The 21,176-nt window shown below is 53.4% G+C and overlaps 4 protein-coding genes across 4 annotated transcripts; 3 read left to right on the top strand and 1 right to left on the bottom strand.

Moving 5' to 3' along the window:
• Positions 1 to 3,211: 3,211 nt before the first annotated feature.
• Positions 3,212 to 4,862, bottom strand: CTAM01_04619 (uncharacterized protein; the record flags this gene model as incomplete). The annotated part of the gene is made up of 2 exons (XM_060520649.1): positions 3,212 to 4,543; positions 4,671 to 4,862. 2 exons carry the CDS (start codon positions 4,860 to 4,862, stop codon positions 3,212 to 3,214), a joined length of 1,524 nt encoding a protein of 507 aa, XP_060384603.1.
• Positions 4,863 to 8,069: 3,207 nt separating this feature from the next.
• CTAM01_04620 (uncharacterized protein) lies at positions 8,070 to 8,894 on the top strand (the record flags this gene model as incomplete). The annotated part of the gene is made up of 3 exons (XM_060520650.1): positions 8,070 to 8,431; positions 8,533 to 8,776; positions 8,853 to 8,894. 3 exons carry the CDS (start codon positions 8,070 to 8,072, stop codon positions 8,892 to 8,894), a joined length of 648 nt encoding a protein of 215 aa, XP_060384604.1.
• A 3,636-nt stretch (positions 8,895 to 12,530) lies between these two features.
• Positions 12,531 to 12,751, top strand: CTAM01_04621 (uncharacterized protein; the record flags this gene model as incomplete). Its single annotated transcript, XM_060520651.1, has 2 exons — positions 12,531 to 12,609; positions 12,666 to 12,751. 2 exons carry the CDS (start codon positions 12,531 to 12,533, stop codon positions 12,749 to 12,751), a joined length of 165 nt encoding a protein of 54 aa, XP_060384605.1.
• A 5,110-nt stretch (positions 12,752 to 17,861) lies between these two features.
• Positions 17,862 to 20,021, top strand: CTAM01_04622 (uncharacterized protein; the record flags this gene model as incomplete). Its single annotated transcript, XM_060520652.1, has 3 exons — positions 17,862 to 18,422; positions 18,550 to 18,775; positions 18,874 to 20,021. 3 exons carry the CDS (start codon positions 17,862 to 17,864, stop codon positions 20,019 to 20,021), a joined length of 1,935 nt encoding a protein of 644 aa, XP_060384606.1.
• Positions 20,022 to 21,176: the final 1,155 nt, after the last annotated feature.

The following is a 21,176-nucleotide window of genomic DNA, read 5'->3' on the forward strand; positions in this document are numbered from 1 at the left end:
TGCGGAATGACTCCTCTCTCCGAAACACCACAATGCGGTGTCTTCTCAGTCGAGGTAGACAATACCGCCTTAGAGGTTGACAGGCTATTTTGGATCAGTTGATGAGCTTGTTGCTCCAGTCGCTGAGGGTTTGGTCGACTGTCGAAGGCGGATATCAGCGATGAATGTCAAGAGACTGATTTCCTGCTTGCTGTTTGACCATCACAGAGACTGCATAACTCTCACAAATATGCTTTTTCGCATTCGAAACTGTCAGGCCATTGGTGAGTAGCCGTGATCGGGTCTGTCGCGTCCACACAGCCACCAGAGCGATTGCCCAGGGAGGAAAAAAGACTGCTAGCTGTACTACTGTCAGTGATGGAGCTGAATATCAAAGAATTAATTCTCTGGGAAAACGCCTCATGGATGAACGGTACGCGGTGCGGGCTTTCCCACCACTGGACCACGACGACCGCAGCCATGTTCCCAACCTTTGACTTTGATGGCAGCTGCTCAGCACTCGGGACCACTCCCAGCCGAGGGGATCAAGGAGGATAATAATGGGAAAGAGAGATGGCGGTCAACGCTGAGAGGAACGTTATTCCTTCGATGCGGCTACGCTTTCTGACGATGAGGCGTTTCGAGATGCTATGACGAACACATCGAAGGCCGATATAACCATCGACGATTAGTACTTGAACACCTTGTTTTCCAGTTTCATGCGAATCCAGTAGACAATGCATCGGTAAGTGAATTCGACTGCTAAGATTAGAGCAAACGCATATCAGGCGCTGCTTCCGTCAGTAGTACTATGCGCTATAAGAAGATCATTCGTAAATCATTCGTCAGTTGATATCCAACTCTCGTCCTCTACAAGTACCTTAGCTGCTCCGTACCTTGCAAGACATAGGACGGAAAGGCAAGTTCAGAGTGAATCTTAGTAGGCCCTGTGCGTTGACCTGTCATAACAATTGCCTATGGACCGACGACAGTAACCTCGGGTACGACCCAGTTTTTTCATTCTGCTATCTCCTTGTGTCAAGCTTGACGCCCAAGTTCATCTCCTTGTATGCAGATTCATCAAACGTCACAGGCAATTTGCAGAGTATTACGTCGCCACCCATGTACAATAGACTTTGTGAATGCAAAGTGAGCGCAAAATGTGGCGATTGAATTACACAAACGGTTTCCTTCTGGAGGTAAAGAGGGGTTGAAAAAAAAGACGATGGAAATTGAAGAGTTTAGAAAGTTTCCCCTGACAACTTGTATAGAAATGTTGGTTGAAGTAGTGATCTGGAGTTGCGAGTGATAATGTGAAATCTCGATCGTGCCTTCCTTCCTGCCCGGCCTGAGGCTCGTTTCCACTGACGATATTAACAACCGTACCTACCTCCCCTTACCCAACCGAGAAATCTCTGGCCTCCATACTTTCTCTTCTTCTCCATTCCATCAGAAAAGAAATCTCGACCACCCCGCCGTTACCTGTAGCCGTGGACTTATTGAAAATCTAGTGGAAACATCTTTCTCTTATATATTGGACCGACTCGAGTGCTGTGCTCGTCAGTAAGACACGAAATTCTTCAAGGAGACGCCCATCAGCTGAGAACTACGACTAGAAGTCAAGAAGGCGGCGAAAGCAGTGAAGGAATTGTGTACTGAGAACGAGGTAAGTCAATCCGAGTTTTTAATTAACAATAAGAAAATTTCGAATTCATACATGTCTAGGTTGGCCGGGCCTGGACGAGGCACAAGGCTGAGATAGATGAGGCTTCGATGGCCAGGAACAGGGCCAGACCGCGCACATCTGACGAAGATGAAGACAATGATTAAGACGACGATGAAGACGAACAGGACGATAGCAGCGAGCACACGAAAGTGCCGTCATCAGTCGCCGGAAGCGACGACACAACAAATGACGGCAATCGTCTGCCATCTCTCGATTCGAGTAGACCCGAACCCAGTCCTACACGGCCAAAGAGCCAGCGAACGTTGACGACCAACTGACTGACCAGAAAAGCGCACTGCCCTCTCAGCACGTGAACAGGGCTCTGATGACAACTGACGAAGACGACAGCTGAGAGTATGGACTTTAACGAGGGGAGATCAGGATAGTAGTGGCTCTTCTTCTTCTTCTTTAAGCACCTAGTCGGATCGCAGCAAAGATCCAGAGGAGAGTCTCAGCGATATTATGGCTTTGGAGCATACCCCTCGCGGCAAATGGACACCCAACTTTGAGGCATTGAAGAGGAAGTGGAAGTCGGGATGCGGAAAAGGGAGCAGAGGCGTAAGGACAGGAAAGCGAGGCGTGCAGAGGGAGGAAAGTTGGGAGAGGCAGGTGACGGGGACCGTACACTACGCCCGTTCAGACCCTGAACCTCTACAACCTATCAAGGAGGATTCGGGCCACTTTGATCATTAGGAAATCTTAATAAAGAAGGCTCTCATCATATGGTCTGCCTTAGAGAAAAGCAACGGCAGAGTCAACAAGAAGTGACGGTATGTGTTATCAAAAAGGTCAAGGTCCAACTTTTAGACAGATGGGTATCTATTCTATTAACGAGCGCAGGGGGAGTGAGAACCTCAACTCAGACCCTGATTTCTAGCTTTTTTTGCCTATTAGATATTGCACTCTATTCTATATGCCGACATAGGTTGTGGACAGACAAAATCATGTCAATGCAATAAGTATTACTCCGACCGCTGGCCCGGCGCCGAGCCAAGTACCATTTTCAACATCTTGATAGCGGGGGCAGCTTATCTGCCTCGTCGACGTGGCCAGTCCAGTGCCGGGCACTGTTCCTGCCTAGCCCTGCGAGACGTTGAAGGTTTCTATGGCTGACATACGTCAAGATCCTGGCAGCTTGTCCTCTTCACCCTCAAGGAAAGACGGCCCTGGGATGATGTCCCAAGCTGCTTAAGCCGATGTAGGATTGCCAGTATTGACATTGATGCTCGGGCTACCATAACCTGACGTAACGGACCAGGAGCCGAGGAGGCGTCGGGTTGACTGACACCAGATGGCGCCTACTGCTGTCCAGGGCAAGGCTAGGACATACAGCCCTTTTGAATGGCAGACAAAGGCAATAGACTCCGGTGAGAGGAATCCCCGGGAAGTAGGATGAAGTATGACCGCGGGCAAAGCAAGTTTCTCCGTAATCGCATCACAGCAGAATACGACTGACAATTCGAAGCAAGCCCGAGCCGAAACGCGGCGTACATTCACGCCTCAGCCTCAAAAGACGGAACACTCTCCCTGCGCCTGACGGAAAGCATTCGCAAAGAAGGACTGCATCGCCGTGTAGTGAAACAAGATGCCGCCGAGAACCGCCAAATGCCACAAGTTGTGGCTTCCGCCAATGTAGTCAAACATGCCCGGGCACCAACGCTCGGGAATCTTGCTGGCGTATACAAAAGCGCCGAGTAGGTATACAAAGATACTCTTGGCAATCGGCGTGTAGAATTCCCAGACGAAGTCGGGTCCGTGGGAGAAGTAGAGCTGCAGGATCGGCAGGAACCCCGTTGCGCCAAGGCCGCAGAAGAAGGCGACGCGGGCCCATGCCATCTCGGCTCCGTTAAAGGTCGGGTGCCATGGGAGGATGACGCCACCGATGCCGAGGACTGCCGTCGTACCCATGTACAGCCAGCGGCTGACGGGATCGCAGTAGAAGGCCGTGTACTCGGTCGTGACGATGGACGCTGCAATAAGCAGCGAGATGCCCGTGTAGTCGACGCACGCAAAGATGCTGATTGCGTCTACGTCGGCCACGGCGTTCATGGTATGCCAGATCGTCGAGCATACCAGCGTCAGACACGCCGTGAAGAAGAAGACGGCGGCAACGAAGATATCCGTCTTGGTGCTGAATTGGAAGTTGATGTTGCGGGGGTAAAAGTAGAGGGCGACGGCGAGAACAATGAAGAGGCCAATGGCGTGGGACCAAATGTTGACCAGCTCGTTCGAGGGGCGGAAGACCGACCAGATGCACTCGAGCTTGGACTCGGTAAAGCGATATCCATCGCGGATGTGAGGGTTGATGCGCCACGGCATGGGGAGGTCGTCGTAGGTGATGAGTTTCGTCTCCCTGGCCCGCGCGACGGCGTGGGCAATCTTTTCCTCCAAACTCTCAGCGGCGCGCATGGCTCTCTCGATACCCTCGTCGACGACCTCCCGCGCGAGCCCGATGCTCTCGTCCACAACCCTTCGGCCCTCGTTCATGAAAGCGCTTGCCGTATCGGCGGCATTGGCAAGGCCTTGCTCCCGCAACTTGTGCGCCTTGTTCTCAAACTCGGTGAGCATGTCGTCCAGGAGCTCGATACCGACGCGGGCCTTCTCGTTCAGGGATTCGGCCGAGGCCAGAGCGCCCTGGTACCGGGCCTCGAGTGTCTCCACCATGATGTGCAGGCGCCTGCGTCCGGCGCCGAGGTACTCCTCCGAGGCGGAAGAGCAGCGAGCGCGGACGGTCTGGAGGGTGGAGAAGGCGCGGGATATGCTCGAGTCGAAAGTGAGCTCGCCGTAGTTTTCGAGGAATTCGAGGCGGCGTTCCAATTCGGTCAGGAAGAGGTCGACCTGTGGAGGAGTACTGTCAGCATGTTTCTCCCATCATTCCCGGATATGTTCTTTTCACAATGTCTCTGTAAAAAGAGAAACGCAACCCCGAACAACAGCCGAGGTCTGTGGTGGCGAGTGAGCATACCTTTAGTAGCAAGTGCTCCTCGCCGTCCATGATTTGGTTGACGATGGACTTGCGTCTAGGAATGAAATGGGAGTGTCGTCTTTTCCGAGCAACTTCGGAGCCTTCAGTCTGAGCTCCCGAGGCGGTGGCAGTGGTAAAGTCGTCGTCGTCCTGGATGGCGGCGCCGCTGCAAGGTGACTTGAGGGAAGCCATGTTGGCAATGGGTTCCATAACTCAACCAACAGGAAGTCGGAAATATGTAGGTATTAACAGAAGCACCTCGGGTATGCTTCAAGCGAAAACAAGGTTTGGAGTCGGGGGCTCGGCGGTATAGACCGCAGCCAGGTGAAAGGTTGGTGGGATTCCGGAATGTTGAACTATGTCGGTCTCGCCTTCGTTTGGATTTACACGTGCAAGTGTGGTCCCGCAGTTGTGGTTTTGGTTGTGTTACACTGAAGATATGCGGTGTTTTGGTGATAGGGAGTTGTGTTGTGTTGTGGTTTGTAGATTTGCGGGACGAGTCGATGTTTACGGATAAGCCCACGAGCGGGAGGCGATGGCAATTATTGGCTTATACACCCAGCGGGAGGGGAGGGGCCTTGGCGTAAAGGGCGGGCGGTGGAAGGGTGGAGGGAGCGTGGGAGGGATGAGCAGGAGGAGGGGAACGGGAACAGGAATGTAGGCCAGTGAGACTCAGACAGGATAGAGACCGAAAAAGAAGGGACCGAAAGAAGCAGCTGCTTTCTCCAGGAAATGAAAAAGCGTTCTAAGTCTGTTGAGGTAGTTGAGCGGCGGGCGGATCTCAACAATGCGGGAATCGGATTGGCCGGGGCGTAAGTACGGGGAGGAGCAGGCCGCAGATCGACAGAACAGCTGGACCCTGGTGCCTTTCTTGGGGGGAAGGTCAAGGGGGACCTTTGGGAGGATGGTATCGGATGGCGAAATGTAGTACGGATACACTTTTGGGTGCTTGTCTTGCGAGGAAACAAACACGAGAGCTCCTCGGATCGGATCCTTTTTGCACGTGCGTTTTGCTTTCTGTTTGTTTTTTTTCAAGAAAAAAATGACGAACAGTGAGCAGATGCAAATAATGGAGCCAAGAGATACGAGACGGGAGCTTTGGCAGTTGAGAAAGAGCCTGAGAGACAAGACAGAACAGAGCGGGAGGCGGATTCCCAAGACCTGAACTGGCGCTTTGTGTCAGCAAGACGCAAAGTATTTTGTACTCAATTACCGAGAGCGATCCGAGAGATAAAGGGGAAGAGAAACAGAGAACGAGCAAAAGTAACAAAGGAAAGAGGGAAACTATTACGATGGGGAATTGCGAATGAGTTGCGGAAGCGCCCAAGCCAAGCCGCGCAAAGTGGTTTACGGATAGTATTCGTAAGGTACCTTGCAGAGGCCGGGGTTGTTGGCTCTTCTCATCTCGGGGCAATGTGGGTTTTTCTGCAGCTCTAAAGGGCCATGACATCCGCCATCGGAACAACACACAAAAGCGACTGAACAGAGTGGCACTCGGTAAAGCACCCGAGTCCAATCAACCAGAGACCAACTGGAACTACTTCAGGACAGAGCAGGACAGAAGAGTAAAGTCATTGCCAAAAACACAATCAAGGGAAGTAGCTCAATGTGTTGAGAGGGAATTCCGCATGAACTGTGAATCTCAAGGCTGTTGTTCGGTTCGCTTTGCTGGCCCCGAGCGGGTCCAGCGCCTGCATGGCCCGGTAAACTTCGGCCCCAGCCCAAGGCGCGCGTGCCGTGGCGTGGCGGGCCTTTGAAGCGCGCCACCAATCGTCGTCATCCCTTCTTCGCACCCGTTCCCACAAGGGACCACTGTCTTTTTTTTTTCTTCTTTTTTTTTCCTTTCTCTCTCTCTTTCTCTCTTACGTCCACCAGTGAGAGTGCTTACTGCTCACCTGTTGCACCTGCAGCAACGAAACACAAAAGTTGGTGCAGAGTGACGGACTGGTGTAAGATCTTCAGAAATGCGTGAATGCCAACATGCAGCCCGTTGCCGACTTTGCCTTGCCGTGCCGTTACCATGCGTTCTCCGTACATGTGTAAGAAAACCAAGCCTTGGGATGACGACCCAACGGCTGTCAATGCCTTGTGAGACGGAGGGGCCAAGGCATGGTCCGTACTCCGTACGCTATTTACCTTACACTAGCATGTGCATGAAAGAGCTCCGAGACTCTTCTTCGAAGGAGCAGGGTTGAGGTTCGAGGAAATCCGTCAGGTGTCATGTGTTTCCAACCTGGCAGGAATCAATAATGACGGAGCCCCAAAGTTTCATCTCAGGTAATAGCTTCAAAATCGCTGGAACCACCGTCTCTCTTACCACTCCCATTCGGATCTCCCCGCTTATGATGCGTACCTTAGTCTGCGGACAGCAGGGCAAACCAAAGGCTTGGGAGATGACGCTCGACATTGGAGAAATTCCTGCCCTAGCGTGCCTTGTGATGGACAACCCCAAGACCACATCCAATGTCTTAGACTCTCATTGTTGTCCATGACTATCCTCAAGGTACCTTAGCTGCTTAGCTCCAAAGGCACTATCCGATAAGGCTTCCATCTAGTTTCCCCATGGCGTGCCTAAAGATGTATGTACGGTAATATTCTACCCTGTAAGCTCTGTATTGTGGTATCACTTGCTGCGGCTTCACCAGTGCGATGCGTTCCCTACCTTATCTCACCTACGGCCAGTCCGTTTCCTCCTAACCATGAGATCCGCCCGAGCATGAGTCGGTCCACAGCCTTGAGGATCAAGCAGAACGCCGCTCATGGCGGTTTGTAGATTGTAGTGTACATTGTGTTCCCGTCCAGGTTCTCAGCATCTTAGAGGTGGTGGGACGGGACCACGGGAGCTGGGAAATGCTACCGAAAGCACGGTCCCTGCGGTGCGGCTGCACTGATTTTCCAACGTCCGCCACGGTACAGTAGTGGTGAGCTATGGGAATATTGGCAAAAAGCATCGGAAGCAGACTAGATCCAACCACCACGCCACGGCCCACGCTTTCGACTTTTGAGGCGCAACCTCAATTACCTTACCGAATACCTTTCAAAAGCAAACCACAAGGCTGAAGTTTCGCACGTTAGCCCCTGTCAGCGTACCCGTCTGTTTGCGCAAAAAGTGCAAAACCGCCCAATCCATCCCATTCGTCAGATCGCGCCGGACGACCTTACCTCGCCTTCCCTTCAGCCTTGCGCGCGCACGCGACAAGAGAGACTACGCGATCCCAACTTCACCCCGAAGCTTTCACGAACAATCCTTTCTTCGGAAAACGGCGATCAAGCAGATCAGCTCTGGCGAACACATCAACGAAATTCAAATCGAGACCGACATAGCTGTCACCATACCCTGCCACCCCTCATCGTCAACTTCTTCACAACTCCACGGATAAAGCACAAGAAACCGCAACAATGGTAGTCAACGAGCTCGTATCAGACAAGAAACTCGGCGCGGTCCTCCAGACCTCAGGCTACGCCCAAGACCAAGCCTCCAAGCTCCTCCACCTCCTCACCGAAATCACCCGCACCGCCGAAGAGTCAGGCTCAACTTCGCCAGAGCTCCAAGCCGCCCTGTCAAAAGAACAAAAACTCCTCCTCACAAACATCTCGCACCTCCGCGGCTTGCACCGGTCCGCCAACTTTGACGCCAGGGACACAAAAGCCCAGACCGCCGAGGCGCGCCACGAGGTCGACCGCCTGCACCTCCAGCTGCAGAACCTCTACTACGAGCAGCGCCATCTCGAGGGCGAGATTGAGGCCTGCGAATCTTACGAGTAAGTGGGAGAGGCTTTTTTTTATACTCTTCTGTCTTTTTCTCCTATATGGCGCGGTCGATGGAAGTTTCATCCATAGTTAACATCTTGTGACTTTCCAGCCACACCTACCAGAAGCTACCTCTCATCCCCGTCGAAGAATTCCTCGCCGAGCAACCAGAGCACGCCGACGCCGACGAGGACGCCTTGATGATTGCGCGCATCGGCCACGAGCGAGTGGGACGCGAAGCTCTCGAGCAGCAGAGGCTCGAGCTGGTGGGCAGGAAGCAGAAGCTCATTGCCGAGAACAAGAAGCGCAAGGACGATTTGGCCAACCTCGACAAAGACTTGGAGAAGTTCATCGATGTGAGTTCTACAATGCCTTGCTTCCGTTTGACGAAACTTGTCATGCGTATCGATTTTCTAACGTCCGTCGGTGTAGGCTGCGAAACCCATCCAGGAACTCTTCGAAAAGGTTGTATGAAAGCGGTAGATTAGAACGTACTTACCCGTTGGACGAGCTCGATCTTTCGGCTGCTGCACGAAATGTCTCGCAGAAGATGCTTCGGTATCAATAGATCGTGTGCCTCACTGCTCTGCGAGAGCCTCTGACCCAGCCTCTTGGCTCGGCACTTCAGCTGGGGATGCCGCAGAAACAAGATGGCCCAGCGAGAATTCTGAATACGAGCATCTGCGGGGGAATCATTCTACTGGGTGTTGACATGCCCTAGTATCCTTCTCAAGGCTGCATTCGGAGTCTACGGATGAGGATTTTTCTCGAAAGTCGCGAGCATGCCTACGAGGGTGGGGCTACGGAAGGACGGCATCTAAGCTCAAAGGTATATTGCGGTGGACACGCACCCGCGGGCACCGTTGAATATGTCAAAGTTGGGCCTGGGTGGCTCTGTTGCTGACAGCGCAGCGTAATAGCGCGCTGCGCCTCCAAAGGGCTGCCGATGGGATTGCAAAGAGGGGTGAACATCACAGACGGAGTCGATAAACGACCACAAGGCCGAGAAAAGGGTTGCCTCACACCTTAACAGCCCACCGAGAACCACGACGTCATCGCAGACGATTGGCGCCGTCAGCTCAATAATCAATACTCTACAGGTCAAAACATAATTCGTTCAAAGACAAGTGAGCCGTGTTTGACGTCGGTATGTGTGAAATGCTCTGGGGGTGGGTCGCCCCGGGAAAAGTCAAGGGGACGGCTGTTGAACGGGATGCTGTCGTCACCCGCGCCGGCTGCCAAGGAAAATCCGATTCGGCATAAGCCCGGACGGCCAGCGAAGCCCGCCCGGCCGAAGCACAAGTGACGCGTTGGCTGGGGAAGCAATGCACAGGGCAGCCGAAGGTCTCACCCCGGATCCGATGATGCGACATGTCAGTCCCGCAAGGTGACTGGTTGGTTGATCCGTCCGGCTGTCGGGGTCATCGGGGATGGAAGACTCTGGGCGGTGAGTTTTTTTTTTGTTCTTTGGCTTTCAACATCTGAGGCAAGTCGTTTCATGGGTGACTGGAATGATTGGCCAGAAACAGGTCGTGTTGGCAAAGGGAGGTTGCAAGTATGCCGTGAAGTCTTGGTCGTCGAAAATTGCCCTGACAGCGCGGATCGCATATTGCCTCATCTCTGTCATTCGCGACCGTATGCTTCGAGAAGCCTCGAGGAACATGAACGGCGAGTCGCTGCAGGAATCAAGTCTGGCATAATGGTCCCCTAACACCCCATCAACCGTTCTTGCTTTCTTGAGGCCACGCACGCTGTCCTGCAAGCTTCATCCTGTGCTGTGCAAGAGAAAGTATGCCCATCTCGACTGTCTCGCAGGGCTTGTTTCAAAGTTGTTTCCCGCATTGGAGCAGAACAGGACCCCGTCGGCCGACAAGACGGCCCCGGTGGTGAACGGGCAGATGCATACGCAGACGGATATGATGGGGCGAACTTCTGAATCGCAACATGTTGAGACATGCCACTTGTGACCGGACGAGTCTGAGTGCCACATTGGTCCATGGATTTGGTGTCTCAAGGGCAAACCGTCCGCTATGCGTGGGTTGGGTACTTTGCAGACGTAGGTTTCCGAGAGGAGCAATAATTGCACCAATTCGGTGTGAGGCTTGCGGGAGCCATCACACGCTGAGTTCTAGCTCATCATCAAGACATCGGATGCTTCAGCCGCACCGGACACGCATCGATGTCTCGACTCAAGCTGGGAGACGGGGGCTCTTGTGCCACGATGGATGTTCTCAACTTGAATTTCGACTCCTTTCTGCTTGTGGATTCAAGGCTCAGTGACCTCGCAAATCACACATAGTCGTTAATCCTGATGGGTGTCGGACTAAGCCAAGGCCTGCCAAGTGACCGTTGGGCGGCGACAGAGTCAAATCGTCGATTGGTGGATGCAAAGTGTGGTTCGTAACTACGTTCCCTTGGTTGTCCCCGTTTCTCCAATACCTCCTCTTTTCCGATAATCTCGCCGTTGATATCTGCATCTGCTGATTATGCGGCATGCCACTGTTATGGCGATCCGCGAGTGCGGGTCGATGCAGGTTCCGCAATGGCAATAAGCTAGGTTGCGACCGGCGTTGATGGGGTTCAACGGCGAGTATCGAGGTGAGATGGTGTTGGAGGAGGCGCTCCGATTCCCCCAGGAAAGCCCGAAGACTGGGCTTAGAACCATATTGGTGGCCGTAGCCGGGCCATTTACCTCTTAACACGGTCGGCTGGCTAGGAGACCTGGAATTCCATGTCTTGCCTTGCAAGGTACTGGTCCAGTCGGCCAGTCAGATTCGGAGCATCAGAAACGTTCAATCTCAAACGCCGGCCCGCCAAGTATTCGCCCACCCCACCATCCGGCAACCCCCCTATAGGTGCTCCTGGCACACGCAATACGCCTCCTCGGTCGTCTCTTGCTGCTGACCTTCTTCATCATACGTATGGATCTCCAATGCTCATTGCTGACTCCCATGGTGGAGGTTCGCGGAATCGGTATACCCTCCCGGTGCTTGCGTCGGCTGCTGAATAGGTGGTCGAGTCTCTAGATGTCGCGAATGGACCGATTCTGCCAAGATCGGAGTTAAGCTGAGGGAGCACTTGCGCCCGACATGTGCGTGAATTACGAAGCAACCGATGGACATGGTCTCCCTCATCGTATTGTGACCAAAAGCTCATATCCGATAATCCTCGGATCAGCATGCTCGCCTTATTCATTACGGAAGAAGCAAGTTCTCGCTTGTGATTGTGTAATTGCGGAGTGCGGCTGGGGCTACTCTACCAGCGAACAATACAAGAATTAGCCTGAAGCGGACGAAGAGCCCGCGGTATCCTTTCTTTCAGACATATCGCGGCCTGTATTTGTCCGGGAGGAATAAGCACCGTCAGCTACCCGTACAAGGATGGCAGCCCATTCGACGCCACCCGCCTCCAAAGGTGAACCCTCTGCCAAAGTTGGTATTCTCGTGTTCTGTACGAACAAAGTATGAGAAGACTTGTCTGTGACCTGCCCTACCTGCTATATGCATGTTGCGGGTTTAATCTCAAGTCTCTTTGCTATTTCATTGCCATTCCGTCTCAGGCGTCTGTAGAATGCACGAGACCAGCCAGGCCATGAATAGATGCCATTGATAGCACGAGCATATCAAGATGGCTTGGATGCGGTGAGCACGGGGCTGATGAAATGCGCTAGAAGCTAACGGCGTTGATTTGATGATGTTGATGCGGCTCGCGAGGCCACGCCGAACCTGCATTGACCAAGACCAACCGCCCGGTGTCTGAGCGTGGTTGAGACTGGACTGGCGAGATGGATTGTTGGTGATATGCACTTGTCGGGCACATGTCGATATCGGACAGTGTGACCAGGGCATCCAAGTCAACGGGATGCAGGTCGAAATTTACCGCCCCGGCTGCCGTGACCCGTCACTGCTGAATCTTGACAGGCACGTTTGCGGTCTTGCAACCCTGGGGCCCTGGTAGAGACCTGGCCAGAGCACCTAGGCCTGATTTTCATCTGCTGATTTGGACTTCAAAATTTTTGATCTCCTTGGCCATTGCGACTCTGCAAAGGGGTCAGGCAGAGAGCAAGAGGAGCCGTAGAGGCTAAGTGAAGAAGAAAATTGGGGAACGGCCATGTCTCAGCATCCCATCATTTCGCAGCAACGGTATCCCAGCACGCCACGAGATCCCACATCGGCTCTCCAGTCCGACGGTGAGTGAGCAGGAAGGCCGCACTGTGACTGGATTGGACTGACTGGACAGCGTCAGATTCAGCGCAGGATGACACCAAGTGTAAGTTTGGCGATGGTGGGACGACTAAGAATATCGTTCGCGGGGCCTCGACCGCAGGCTAGTCTACCAGAGTGTAATCATCGATGCGAACCCTGGAAGGCGAAAAGCGTGCGACAGGTCTGGTCGAAAAATGCATGCCATGAGATGACATTTGGCAGGCATGCTGCCTTGCCGTCCCGTTGCCAATGCCGTGGCCAATTTCGCCTGTGTACTTGCGTTTCGCTGGTCATCGTTATCGTTCGTCGTCTAGCTACCCATGACCTCGTTTCTCTAGGGTCGCATCTTCTCGCCCTATGACGACGATGCCGCAGCAAAGCCGTGATGGATGACGACGGCAGCCACAGCTGCCACGCTGGAAGGGACCCCCTCCTTCGACCCGCCGCCTGTCGACAGCTCAAGCTGCAGCGCCGCTTGTAAGAGCTGGGGTTGGGGAAGCACCCCCGAACGAACCAATGGCCACTACGAGACTGCGAGACTGCAGCTCATTAGACGGTGTCGCGACGTGTAAAAAGGTGTGCGCGCTCTCAGACTGAGCCACGATTTGCTCCGCTTGGCGTGCCTACGTACCACTCTGCATGTGGTCCCGGCAGCTAGAAGCGTCCTGCAGCGCCGCAGTGGTAGGTAAATCTCCCAGACCTGAAGCATCGTCTGTGAGACTGCGATAGCGTGGTACCGCCAGCAGCATCTGCCCGCCGTGTGTTTCGATTCGTCCTCGCACGCAAGCATAGTATAGATCCAGCGGCGGCGGCGGCGGCCCTGGATACCGTCTTTGTCCCGTGGAACTGTGGCACAAGAGGCGGCATCAATGGCGCATGGCTGCTCATCCTCGCTGGCCTGGCAAACGCGGATAGTGGCAGTGTTGACTGCTCCCAAGAATACTCGACATGTTTCCTTAGCCGGATGGTCAACGCACGGTCGAATCGTAGGAACGATAGGCGTTGTTGTTGGTTAAATCGAGAAAGGACTAGTGGTGTCGAGCTTTGGGTGTTTGATGATATTATCGACTATCTTGAGCTCCCGGGTAGCTTGGGTCGTATTGGTCTTGAGCTTGTGATGTGAACCCAAGTGCTCGAGAGCATAGTCGTGGCTTGGTCGTCATTGTGTGCTTTTCACAGCTGGCAGCTGATAAGAACTTGATGCCGTGGGTACAGATACAGCCGTCGTGTCGCACATGTATGATGCATGTCGGACTACCTGGCTGGTGGCCGCAAATTGACGGGAACAATCCTCGGACGAAGTTGACCTGTTGGATTGACAAAGTGGGCAAGCTAGGACAAATATCAAGGCACGTCATTAGAAATCGATAGAGTCGAAGCAGCCGAGGTGCAATCATCAAAGAGAAAAGCAGCCAGCGGAAGCTGCCTCACTTATTATCTGCCTCAGGTATTATCATTCAGACCGGGCCTGCTTGAGGTAAGGTAAGGCGCCTTAGCCTCTACCCTATGACACCTTATCGACTAAGCAGGCGCCTTACGACTGCAAGGAAGGAAGAAGGTGTGAGAACTTACCTACTTTTCAAAACTACCAGCTTGAACAATAAGGTAAAGAAAGCCCCACGTTCGGTGGTGAGGTTAAGCTTCGACTGCTTACTACACAGTAATCTGAATCCGTACTCCGTACACCGCCCCCTGAGCGACTTTCCACTAAGGATGGCTAAGCTTCACAACCTGGCACAAAAGGAATCCTCCTCCACGAGTCCACAGAAGCCTAAGTATTCGTACACAACACGGAGTACTTGCTTGTCGATTGCATTGTCGATTATTCCCGGCCGGATTCTACGCCTTTTCCATCCTGAGCATCCACCAGAGCCACCACCCACCGAGACTGGCCTGAATGAGAATGCAGAAACAATTATGGGCTGTTGAGCTCTGGACCTCCTTTGTTTGCATGTTTTTGCAGGGCTTGAATGGAATGGGGATTCAGGAGGTCCGGGTCCGGCTCCAGTCTCCATTGTTGATGAGTTATTACTCCTGCCGCCTGCGTGCCGTGGTGCCTTCCAGCTCTGTCATCGCGGGAGCGCCGTACTATGTCCGCGGGATCCAGCATCGGATGTCGAGTTGCCTTGCACTTTGTATCCGTACGGAGTACCCATCCGCAGTATTGTTGGCTGTATGTATGTACGCAGTACGTACCTGTCACAGGCTCACGGGTCCCCTGCCTGCCGCACGCTTGCTCGGTGAGGTGGAGAGCTGGCGGTAAGAAAGCAGCACAAGGTGGACCTTTCACTGCACTGTGACGCCCCCGGATCGAGCACTTGAAAATTGTTAGTGGGGAGGTACTTTCCAAATATCCCGTTTGGGCGAGCCAGCCCGTCAGAGCGGGAGGAGCGACCCCACGGCACCTTAGCGTCTCTAGCGTCCTTAGCGTGGAAAAAGGCACAGGCAGCAGGCAGTCTTTGGCCTATGAACTTGGCATCGCTGCATGAAGAGCGCATACTGTGCGGGGATCCTGTGAAATTACGTCCCAGTCATCGTAAAAGGTGCGACTGTTGGCTCTTGCTAATTTTTCTCTCTCAGGAAGCTATGTGATGATGCTCAGAATGGTCTAGAGAGTAAAAACTCTCAGGGAGGTACTTATCACTTTATCTGTACCAAAGACCGTGGTCTGAGAGATTGGAACTCTCGGCATTGAGGCTGGAGTCAAGAGGAATATAACATCAACCAAGGCTGAAGCATCAAATGTATAAGCAAGAGATGACACAGGATAAAGAAGGTTCGAATCGAGCTTGAGTGAAGCCACTCGCCAAGTGCGGCTGTGCAGTGCCCGACAAGCTCCTGTCTAGCATTACCGGCTCGCACTCGATCATGACGCAGCGTCGCACATGATTACACTTTCATCATCACAACAAGCTGCCCGGCTCAGTCAATCTATCTGAAGGGGTTCCCACGCTCTGCAATTCGACTGCCTACACTAGACTCTAGAATGAGTTGTTGACGAATATTGGCTCCGCTCATGCTTGGAATATTGGCCAAGCCTCGCAGAGTATGAGACTTCCTTGGCTCAAGTTACTATAACGTGACAAGCAAATGGCATGGCATGGCAGTGCTTTCCTTTCAATCGTTATCGCTATCGACACGAGAGGCTGTCACAATGGAAAGCGAAACCAACGAACACTACTGTACTCCGCTGGCTAACTCCGTAGTTCGATGTCGATTGGTCATCATCAACACGACGAAAGGAAAGAAAAAAGAGAGCAAAAAAGACAGACTCACCTATACATCCCGGCCGTACACAGTGCTCGCGATTGACCGCTTACTCGGTAATTTCTTCCTTCTCATTTCCCGCGGGGCGATTCAGTACAAGCGCAGAAAATTCCCAAGGCAACCAGACCTTGTTCGTGTATCCGTGCCACCCCTGTGAGCTCTCATGGGCCCACGTCCCTTTTCGCGCTAAAGCAATTATCGAGGCAGAGGATGGGAGTGAGGCAGGCGCAGAGGCAGCCCACTAGATGCGATGCGAGCGGGCGAGATGCGCTAGCCTCAGCACGGCATACCCCAAGGCCCCTGCCGTTTGGGCCAATCAGAGACGATCCTTCTTTCTCTTGAGCCAATCACGATCCATAAAGTAGTCCTGAATTGGTCTAGTCTGGCTTCTGGCACACTGGAACCATCTCGACCCTCGCTCTGTTTCTTGCTTCTTTCTCGTTTTTCTTTCATTGCTCTCTGTGACCTGCGGCCTGCCTCGCCTCTTCACCACCTCAATCTGCTGCAGTTCTCCGGATCAAGGTGCCTTAGTAACCCCCCGGTCTGTTACGGCTGCCATCACCGGTGCTAGGAGACCCCCAGCTCGTCGTCTCGCCAATCCAGAGGCTTCCACTACCCCCATTGTCCAGTCCAATGCTCCAGTTCAACGATTTTGCAAGCTGCACGTCTTCCCTCCTCATCTTGCAGGCGGCGAGCACCTCCTTTATACCTCCCTTCCATAGTATGCCTCAGCAGATGGTGCAAATAGTTGTCCGTGACGGTAGAACTCCAGCGTTGTATCGGAGCCGTCTTCATACGCGGGTCCTGTTGGTTGTTTTGGTGAGAATGAAAATAAAACAGACAAAGTTTGGCGGCAGAGAGAATATTGGTATCCGTACATCTGGGAGCGGGTCCTCCACACCCAAGTCAGGCTGTGGCGCTGGGCCGACACAAGTACTCTGTACAAATGACCCTTTTCCCTCCCCACGTCCCATCTGGAACCAGTCTGGTCTGGTCCAACGCAAACAAGCTCCAAGGTGCGCGTGTGAAAGGGAAAGAGGGCTGGTACGAATACTCCGTACGGATAACTAGAGAGGTGAGAGTCCAGAGCAAGGCGCGCCGCACCTCACCTCAGAGAAATCAGCGCGCCCCCTTTCTCTGCCGTCTCCCCCCCTTCGTCTACCGTCTACGCAGTATGGTCTACCTCACTGCGTACCAGGCCTGCCTTACAATATTACCTGTCTGTAGTGTATCACCCGCGGAACACTGAGGTGGACTGGACTGGACCTTAAGGTACCGCACCTTACCTTAGCTTAGCAGACCCGACCCGACCTTACTGTACCCGTGTCCACCTACCTACTACCTCCTGGCTCCTGCTCTTCCTTCATGCCCAGGTCCCTATCCAAGAAATCATCCACTCTCACTACCTTGCACTTCTTCCCTCCTTCTCTCTTCCTCAGTCTGTCCCCGTATCCATTAGTCGCTATTCTCCTCGTGAATATCATCCGACAAGACGCACTCTAATTCTTCCCAGTCTCTCCCTTTTTCACTTCTTCTCTCCCCCCTCCCCCCCTTCCTCCTGACTGTCACCTGCTTTCCTCCTCACCCACACTCAACCCTCTCCAAGAGACAGAGTGAGAGAGCGCGAGAGACCACCATCAACCTCGACCGGTAGGGCTCCAATTCTACGCGTGCCCTTCGCAATTTCGGCCCAGAGGTTTCCTGATTCTCCTCCTCCGCCCTACTTCCCTCTCCATTCCTCTCTCCCTCTCCCACTTGCTGTCTACAGTCGCTGGTCTCGCTCTCCCTCGAGCAAACTTCCACCCCCCAGTCAGGCTTCGCACATTTCTCCAAGCCTCTTATCGGCTGCTTGCCTCGACAGACAGACAACCTCGCCTTCCGTCGTCGACCTTCCTGAGCTGTCGGCTTATCGTCGATCTTTCCATCGCTGGCAACGTGCCTCACCGAAGCAACATCCTCGGTCGTCACCATGTCATCGATTTTGGCCTGGGCCTCGCGCCGCGTCGGCGGCTTGGCCATGCTGGGCTTGTTGGGTCTGAGTTACTGGGTTATCTCAAAGGAATCAGCTGCTTCTGCACACAACTATTTGCACGAGGATAGCCTTAGCTCTTCGACTTCGACTACCAAAGGCGCTGGCATTTGGACCGAAATCTACGCCTACTACTGCTTGTTTATTCACATCCTCGTCTTCGCTTTCCCTCTCCGATGCTGCTGGGCTGTCTTTGACATGACCCGCCAGCTGAAGAAGATCGCTCGCAACAGGACCCTCAGAGACTATAGACTCTCCCACCGCCGCCGTGGTTCCTCGACCTCCTTATCCAGCTCGGAGACCCTCACGTCCTCCCACGGTGGTTCTGCGTCTAGCAGTGAAGCTGGCGACATGGAGCCCGAACTATACACCGATGGTGATGCTGAACCCGACCGCGTCATCCACGCTATTATCGTTCCCAACTACAAGGAGGAGATGGATACCCTGAAGGAGACTCTCGAGGTGCTGGCTTCGCACCCCCAAGCTCGCAGCTGCTACGATGTGAGTACATTTGGAACCCCCCCCCCCCCCTTGCCACACAGTTGCCCTGGTAGTCAATGACCACCGATCTGGCGAATGCTGTCGTTCTTGATTGAGACGCGTACAAAAACTGACACTTGCATGCTAGGTCTACTTGGGAATGGAACAACGCGAGCCCAATGTCGAGCTCAAGGCCATGACCCTCATTCAGGAGTTCGTCAAGAAGTTCCGCAGCATCGACTACACCATTCATCCGTCCGACATCCCAGGTGAATCCGCTGGCAAGGGAAGCAACGTGGCATGGGCTGCCCGCAAATTGAGCCAAAAATATTCAATGACCACCCGCAAGGATGTGATCATTACGGGTCTTGACGGTACGTGCGCATGCCAGATTCTGAGAATCTGCCGCAGTCAATGTTTCCAATTTTTGCGCATGTAGGATGATTCGCTGACAGAAACGTGGGGTGTACAGCCGACAGCCACCTCTCATCCAACTTCTTCGCTTTACTGACTACCATGCACCTGGCCTATCCCGAAACAGCAAAGACCACCATGTACGCGGCTCCAATCATCTTCGACCGCAACGCCCACAGTGTTCCCGCCATTGTCCGTGTCGCCGACATCCTTTGGGGTGCTGGTGGTATGTCGGGACTGTACTCCGGATCTACAATCGCGCCTCCCACCTCCGTCTACTCCGTGCCCTTGGAACTTGTTGACCGCGTCGGCGGCTGGGACTGCGATAACGAGGCTATTGGAGAAGATTTGCACATGTACCTCAAGTGCTTCTTCGCGCTGAACGGCAACTTGACCGTCAGGACTGTCGTCAGCCCCGTCAGTCAGAGCAACGTCTGTGGCGATGGCTCCAAGGGTCTCCGCGGTATCTACTCGGACATGCAGGCTCGTTACAAGCAGGCAATGAGACATATGTGGGGTGCTCTCGATTCCGGATATGCGCTCCGAAAGGTTGTCGAACTCTGGCAAGAAAGGAAGCACACCTCTCGCGCTTTCCGTCCGCTTCACAACTCCATGGGCGACGCCTCTGACGTCTACGTCCCCGAGACGCAGCTGGACCAACAGGATCCCGAACAGCCCAGAGAGAGCGGTGTTTTCTCCGACGTCACCCACGATACACTGCAGTCTCCTAACTGGGAACGCATCGTCTACCTGTTCCACCGTCTCTTCGAGGCGCACTTCCTTCCCCTTCAGATGACCATTTTCGTAATTTCCTCTACTCTGTACGTGTGGGTCACGGAGGGCAACAAGGAAGTTGCTCACCTCAGCTGGATCTTCGACGTTTGCAACATTCTGCGCACTTTCGGTTTCATGGAAATTGCGCTCTACCTCTTCTTGTATGAGAGCTTCCACCGCATCTGCGTCAAGTCCCGTCAACGTGAGATGACCGAGGCTGGTCTGTCTGAGGGCATGAACTTCTCTTACCGCAACGTCAAGAAGAACTTCATTGACTACGCAATGGTTCCGCTCGTCGCCCCTCTCTACGGTGCCATTCCTTGCGCCCAGGCACAGTTGTGCCATTTCTGGACGCTAGACTTGGTCTACTCCGTCAGCAAAAAGGTTACCCGGCAAAGAGCAAAATCCCTCACGGCAGCCGAAATCGCGTAACGACAATTATTTTCATCTGTGTCAACTTTTATCTACTCTTCAACAGGACCTCGCCCTCCCCGTGGAGGCGTCGATGGCTCACATTATTTTTTTTCTTCAATTCGACGCACAGCCCAATTCCAGGAAGACCCACCAAGCGGCGGTTTTTAACTCGATTACGTGTTTGAAGAAGTTGGGGCTCCCAAGAGCCTCACGTGTAAATAGATGAGGGCATTCTTGATATGCATGGCATGGCATGGTATCGGCATTCTAGAGATTTCGGGGATTTATGGGGCCTCAAACCGGAGTTCTCGGAGCAATACGCAGGAACTTGACGAGCGAGAGAGCCGTCCAAGTGCATTCGCTTATACGGAAGACGAAGTGGAAACGATGGGGTCGGACATATCCAGGCCAGCATGACGAGGCTCACCCACCAGCGGCAGGAAGATGCCGGGATGGTGACGAAAGATGACTGCATCCGCTGGGGACGGGACAAGCCCAGCAGGAACAGCTGACAATGGGCTCCAAAAGAGCAAGACGGGAGGCCGACACAACAGAATCCCGGAGCCCATTAATTTGGACGAGTCCTATAATATTTAATCTTGTGTGTACATAGAACGATTCATGATCATGGCAATTGACGCTAAGACGTGGGTTGGACGGCGTGGTTAACAGGAAGAACGTTGCCACGATAAAATTGACGTGAATTATACATTGCTTGCGACCCATTCTCGGTGACTTATCATGGGTTCCTTGTGGTTATGAGTTGATCATGGCGAGTATGGTAGACATGAACATGAAGCACCCTCACGCATCTTTAGAGGAAACCACCCGGACAAAGCTCCCTCGTTAATAGATGCAAGAGGATTGATCATCATGGAGGAGAGAATTCTGAACGAACGTAGCCAACCTGGAAGGACGGGAAGCCGTTCCAATCAGCTTACAATGGTCGGTCATCCTTTGGACGGACCAGCACCGCTGAGGACGAGCCGCTAGAACCCCGAAGCCTCTCGGAAGTTAAGAGACGACACCCAATCAGCTTCCATGAATGTCAGCCACCGGATGCCCAGTGTCTTTCTGCTTGGTTGTTGGCTATACCGATAGGCTTTCGGACCGCGATGTAAAGGACGGCAGCATTCGGAGGACGGACGGTCGATAGGCTGTTTGGCTTCAGTA

The sequence above is a fragment of the Colletotrichum tamarilloi genome (assembly GCF_030869305.1).
Source record: "Colletotrichum tamarilloi strain Tom-12 chromosome Unknown Scaffold_11.1, whole genome shotgun sequence".
NCBI classification, from domain to species: domain Eukaryota; kingdom Fungi; phylum Ascomycota; class Sordariomycetes; order Glomerellales; family Glomerellaceae; genus Colletotrichum; species Colletotrichum tamarilloi.